The 6897-nt window shown below is 41.7% G+C and overlaps 1 protein-coding gene across 1 annotated transcript; it reads right to left on the bottom strand.

Annotated features, from left to right (window-relative positions):
* Positions 1–2225: 2225 nt before the first annotated feature.
* LOC104962423 (regulator of telomere elongation helicase 1-like) lies at positions 2226–5272 on the bottom strand (the record flags this gene model as incomplete). The annotated part of the gene is made up of 4 exons (XM_010790858.1): positions 2226–2376; positions 3184–3318; positions 4069–4282; positions 5177–5272. Coding segments are annotated over 4 exons (596 nt in total), but the record flags the coding sequence as incomplete, so codon positions are not given.
* Between the last annotated feature and the right edge of the window lie 1625 nt (positions 5273–6897).

Here is a 6897-nt window from a genome sequence, read left to right as displayed (position 1 = left end):
CCCTCACATTCACACTACCATTCTGTTTAAACCATCAGGATTCACAACAACGCCTAGAATCCATTGCACACATAACAAATGGATGTAATGCATACAAACACCTGTACATAGCCCGTCATGACCGTATTGTGGACATTGTGTCTGATGCGGTACAAAACATCTTACCATCTAGCGCAGCAATGTACAAGCACATTAGAGCGTTACCAGAATGGTTAGATTTTACCAATGATGTCTTTGCTAACATCCCAAATACACCTGATGTTGTTTTTGTTGACACCAACCACAGGGAGGTGCTAATATTAGAAGTAGGCTGTGCCTTTGACCTGTACATGGACCAGGCTTTCCAGGACAAGTATATCAAATACCAACCACTGCTCGATGTGATAACCAGCTTTGGGTACAAGTTTAGATAAAGCATACTCATATTCGGAAGTCTTGGCCATGTATATAAATGCACCATGATTGGTCTGAGAATTGCTGGAATGTCAAAGAGAAAAGCCAAACAAATTGCCAAATATTGCTCTGTTTCAGCTATTATTGGCAGCTTAGCCGTGTGGAGAAGGAGGTGCTATGTGTTCCCTTAAGTGTTCTGTGCTGCTTAGCCGTGTGGAGAAGGAGGTGCTATGTGTTCCCTTAAGTGCTCTGTGCTGCTTAGCCCCGATATATTTGATTCCCTGTCTATGTAATATAATTTGTGGAACCAAATAAAGTATTCAAGTGTGTGTGTGTGTGTGTGTGTGTGTGTGTGTGTGTGTGTGTGTGTGTGTGTGTGTGTGTGTGTGTGTGTGTGTGTGTGTGTGTGTGTGTGTGTGTGTGTGGGAGGGGTCAGGCAAGGACAGAAGGCCCATGGTTGAAGGCTGTTAACTGAATGGAAAGGCGGTCCCGAAACAAAAAATGGTAGGAGTAGTTGTAGAGTCTTTGCCCAAGTATTAGACAAAAACAACAAAGGGTAGGAGCAGCTGGGGGGCATTCAGCCCTTATTAGAAAACACTGAAGTCAGTAGAAAAGTTGTCAAAAGATTGGTATTAGAGTTTGAAGATGGAACAGCAGGGGTTAGGATTGTTTCACTATAAAAGGAGAAAGCACATTCACATCTTCGGTCAGGTCGTCCAGACACTAGCTCTGTTTTTTTAAATAATTATTTTAAGAATAAAACTCTATGCATACAAATCTGAATGTCTGCAGTGCATTTAGTGAACCTGATGAGACTCTAATGCTACAGAACAGCTGAAGATTCAAAATGTTCTTCAAGAGGTCCTTGGTCAGATTGTAGCCTGAGCGTGGACCTTTTCTTTGACACAACACTGTACAGAACTGTTGAAGCTGCAGGATGAACAGTGTTATCCTTCAGTGCTATTGTTCAGTTTTTCATCAATAACCGTCCATAGATATTTATATCATTTACATTAAAACTTCAATACAGTCACCATTTAAAGCCACATGTTTGTGTGTCCTATAGCTTAGTATTAGCACTGACAGTAATGATTAAATACAGCTGGACAGTTAGCATCCCCCCGGAGGGCCACAATGTGTCTAACTATAGGACAGAAGCTGCACCATCTTCTCTGTCAGTCAAGAAGAACTTGTAAATACAATCAGTAAAACATGCAACATAGAGGCTTACTATACTGGAAATGCTAATAAAAAATAATGCAACATAACATACATATTAAATAGCAAGAAGATTTATTTTCAGTGTTGACAGAGCTGATTGCTCACTAACCATGATTTCAATAAACCAAATGTGTTTTGTTATAAATGTTTACCTGGGATTGAGTTCCATTGTTGTGCAGCTTTAACAGAAAATGCAGACTGACTTAAATAACTTTTCCGGAGTGGAATAATGCATCTCCTCTCGCTGCACCTCTTGTTAACCTATCTGCAGTCTGAGTGGAGGCGAAGTCAGTGTATAGACTTGTACAGAAGGTAAGCACATTTGCATGTTTAATAATGTTTCCCCAGCTAAACAAGTTGTATTTTTTAGCTATTGAAAATAAAATATTCTCCCAGAACATGGAGTGAATCTCTTTTCCCTTGTTTAAATGGAGCACATCAGCCAGTGTTACCATGGAGCTGATTCCTCTCTTCCACAAACACCACAAATATTTACTGTACATAAACTCATGATAACTCATGCTCCGTTTGTCTTTTGAGAAATGACTATAACATGTGAACATGAAGAACTTAATAACGTGGTGTTAAATTCACTGCAAACCCCCACTCGCCTAGTGAACTCTACAGGTAGAGGGTGTGATGTCATACCAGTGTGAGGTCTCTGGCTCAGGTGGAGTCCTCCCTTGTTGAGCTGCTCTGTGTTCAGCTGACTGCAGGTGGAGGGGGGTGGGGTCACACCCACGGCAGGCCGTCTGACTGCAGCTGTGAGAACACACAAACACAGATACAGATCAGCCCTCCTTTCCTACTGCCAGTGTACTCTTCTGTCATGAAAAGACCAAATGGAATATGTCTGCAATATTAGACAAACTCTTGTTGTTCTTTACATCTGTGATTGTGAGTGTTCTACAGCACTGCAATACTAGCTGGTACAAGTGTTTGTCTCTCGCTTTAAAGTCCAAACTACTCCACCGGTTAATCTGCTCAAAGATTGTAGGTCAACCCTGTGAGAGATTTTAATAACCAGCCGACCATAATAACATATTAACATCATCTCTGACCCAACCATGTCCTGCACAGTGAGTATGAATTGTTACCATCACATCTGAGTCCCACATTTGAATAAGGTCAGACTGAAGCTCTCCTTTGTGCACCAGTCATCCTAAAATCAATCACAGAGGTAATCCCAGATCTAATGTACGTCAGAGGGTCTTGAATATGTTCTCTTCAGTGATCGTGATGTTCGGTTAAATGTCTGTTTCTGTGTATCTTGTCTTAGTATGGGTCCTTGTTGATGTTGCCAATTGATACAAGGAAAATGTCCGACTCGATCTGACAATAAAGTATTATGGTATCGCTCTGTCTACAGGAATCATTCATAATTTAGCCATCTATATATGAATTATTGCAGAAACGTTTTTGATTTGATTTACATTTGAAAGCAAAAATACCCAAAACATTTTAAAACTTTGTTGACTAACACATGAATCAAAAAAAGACATTTCATGTTCATGAAATGTGAGAATATGTCAAACACATTCAGTAAATATGCAGCGTGCAGTGTTGTACCGCTGTTCAGCAGGGCCTTCTTCTCCTCCACAGACAGAGAGTGGCTGGGCTCGTAGCCGCAGCCCCCCCCCGTCAGGCCCCTGCACCGCTCGTCAAACCTTTGCTTGTGATGGGGCCGGATGAACTGGTACAGGCCTGAGAGACACACATCAGCATGGCAGACACTCCAAACATATTCATATTATTCTGTTCAATAGGGAATGGGAATGTGTTAACTGCCATCTTTGGAGGATACTAGCAACCACAATCTTTCCACTTAACCTGGACAGCGGAGAAGCCGTAACTTTTTCACTTTAAAACCTTTTAAACATTTGGTAGGCACTCTTATATAGCTGGCACTGCCATGCCTTTCACCAAAAAACAAACGTAAAATGACAATGGGATTTCATTTTATTCTTTTAAACTAACAGGGAGACGAGGAAGACGTAACAAACAACAGCAAGAGGCGCTGAATGTGTTTACTACATGAACATAAAGCACTACACTGGGAACACTGCTAACTTCAAACACCAGAGAGGACCGACATCAGTAACCGTTATCAGGTAGATGTCAATAATTCATTTCTCTTTTTGAATAACACTCCTCTGTTCCTGCATACAGCTTCTCTGTGTAAGGGCATTTATATTTCACACATTCTTTATTCATTTTGAATGGAAACAGCTGATATATTTGACGCTGCTGCTGTATTATTGACGCTATCCTCCTCAGATGGCCGCGACGCCCCAGAATGCACCACGGTTCCCATTCCCTATAATAGATCTTGATGTTTTTGTGTCACTTGATGACATAATTAAGGGTTAGTTTGTTTATCCAATTCGAGGCTTTACTCTTGAATAAGATTAACATTAGTCTGAAATGCAGTGCATGCAGTATCAGAAGTGTTACCGCGGAGCAGGCTGTAGGTGTTGGCGTCCTCCGTCAGCACCACCGTGTCCGTCAGCAGCACGTCCAGGTCGTCAGTCTTCTTGTAGGTCTGCAGAGTCTGAACGATCTGCTCAAAGTTGCACTGGCTCAGAGACTTCTTCATCTCTGCCAGGAAACCCTTCACCCTGCTGGAGGTCCCCTCCCCAGAGACCGCCTCCGACACCTGCGACTTCTTCTACAAGAGGGAGAAAAACTCACTGTTCACACCTGCAATGTTCACACCTGCAATGTTCACACCTGCAATGTTCACTGAAAATCCTTTTTAATATAGTAATACAAATCGAGTCTTCATTTGAAAGGCGGCTCACCTTTTTGGTCCTTGGGGCAACCTGCCCTGTTGGTTGAGGATAAACGTGTAACGTGACCCCCACACAGACACACTCTCATTTCCATTAACGCTAACATAATGGCACAGATAAGTGTTCTACTTTTTGAAAGAAAAGGCACAGAGACGCCCCGTAGTGGCTGTCAGGGATGCTGTTCGCTGGAGTTTGATGCATGTCTATTTCCCATTTAGGTCAGATTGTCATGGAAGTGTAATGGTCCCCCTCTGGTTTATTAAGTATGCTCTGTCAGTGTTGAAGTAATATTAACACTTTTATTGTACATATATACATACAATACATTTTTAAAATTCAGTTTATAACCCCTAGTCTACAAAAGGTGCACCGCAGCTACTGTAGTTGTGCTTTTCTCAGACTGTCCTGCTTTTTGAATTAGCACTACATGTCATGGGTGATAAAAAGTCAAAATAAATAATAACATATGATATACATATATATACAATGTTTCAGTGGTGAAGCAAAAAAATGCCCTTTAACTACTCTTGTCTACAACAGTGATATTAACGTGTAGACTGTTAGTTTTACAAAGTGCAACTGTCTGTACCAGTGACTTCACCATGCTGTATGTGTGTTACTGCATCCCAAAGGACATGGCTGTGTACTGGGTGTGGATCTCTGACTGCACAGCAACACTGTGGCCCTACACATCCAACAGAGATCATGATGAGTGGTGTGAAGCATAGAGAAAGGAGCACCTGAAACGATGCCTTTGAAATGTTCTTCACCTGTTGCTGGACCAGTTTGATTTTACGTTTTCCTCCCCGCATTTCATCGTCCATCCTCTTGTCACACTGCAGAGACAGTGTGGACAAATGGCTTGCCTTAAAAGGAAAAAAAGATAATTTCAACAAATGAGTATATTCCTCATGGAAAAATGTTTCATTGCAGATCACAACGTCACTAAAAACCATGCTGACCCATTTCACACACGTGCTATTTTAGACAGTAGAATGGTATTGTCCAGTGTTGGGGTAGTTATCAAAAAAAGTAATGCATTACACATTACTAATTACTTCTTTAAAAAAAAAGTACTTTACCTTACTTTACTAAATTACTCACTTCTGAAGTAATTAGTTACACTAGTAGTAACTAATGCTGTCAAAATTATCGCGTTAACGGCGGTAATTAATTTTTTGAATTAATTGCGTTAAAATATTTAACGCGTTTAACACATTTGCAGAATGACCCGCCCCATACATCCCACCAGTGGCAGCGCCAGGGTATGGCTGGGGTAGGCTACACCCATACCAAGAAATGGCTTAGCCCCACCATGAAAAATGATGTTAAAGTAAGCTAAATAAAGTCCGCCAACAGGCGCCGAGTAAATTGCACAGACAGCAGTTAGTAAGATTGATTTCAGTAGTCACTTGTCTCGAAATACCGAAGACTAGAAACGGTTTTGAAAACTTTTGTCACGTTTTGTCACGTCTTCTCAATAGAACATCTTTGATAATGTCTTCTGGCCAATCAGAATCAAGATAACGGCGTGGTGTTGTTGCAGGAAGTTCTGATGGAGAATACTTTTGCTGTAGTAGTCTATATACATAAAGAAATGGCATATTTTGGACATAGTTCGAATGGTGATTAATCATGATTACCGTAATTTTCGGACTATAAGCCGCGCCTTTTTCCCCATTTTTCGACGCTGCGGCTTATATAACGGTGCGGATAATCTATGGACTTTTACAGCTAACGGCCACCACCTTTAACTCTATGGGCTCTATGGCCGGTCCGCGGACCCCCACCTTTAAGCGGCGGGTTCCAGCAAGAAAAGCTGGAGGCTGGAAAAGAGTGAGACAGGTAGCGCGCAAAAGTAAAAGTGGAACCGAGAGTGGTATGCCGCTGCTGCGGCTTATATTCAGGTGCGCCTTATAGTGCGAAAATTACGGTACTTCATCTACTACAAGTAGTTTCTTTGAATGTAATAATTATGTTGTTTGTTGTTTGTGGAATCCTTTATTGAAATATGAATCTGAATCTTTCGATCTGTTACGATTATAAACTGAAGCAAGATCAAAATTACTCCCATTAACTGAGTTTTAAACATCAGCATATCCGGTGATAGTCCGGTAATTACCTGCTAACGGAAACTCTGCTACAAAATTCTTATTATTATTATTGAAACATGACAGGTAAGTTTCAAATTTGTCCGGTAGAATAAATTATTTCCGGACATTCGACTGGCGAGAAAAAATCCTAGCAGAAACCCTGGAGTGGAGGTGTCCTCAGAGTGGAGGTGTCCTGAGACTGGCGCCTGCAGGCAGGCTCCCATGGAATCTGCGGCCTTGACTTTTGCTACACTTCTTGCGATGAATGTGTCGCTAAAGTAATTTTCACCTGTAGATGTGGGGGGAGGAAGGGGCGGAGCTATCAGAACGCGCAAGCTCGGGTCAGTCACACAGCCATGTCAGGTCGAACCGGATGACTGCGGGGCCCCGCATGTTGC

Source organism: Notothenia coriiceps, unplaced genomic scaffold, assembly GCF_000735185.1.
Source record: "Notothenia coriiceps isolate Sejong01 unplaced genomic scaffold, NC01 NC01_scaffold00034714, whole genome shotgun sequence".
Classification (NCBI taxonomy): Eukaryota; Metazoa; Chordata; class Actinopteri; order Perciformes; family Nototheniidae; genus Notothenia; species Notothenia coriiceps.
The sequence above is the reverse complement of the archived record's forward strand: the minus strand, read 5'-3'. Positions and strand labels throughout refer to the sequence as shown.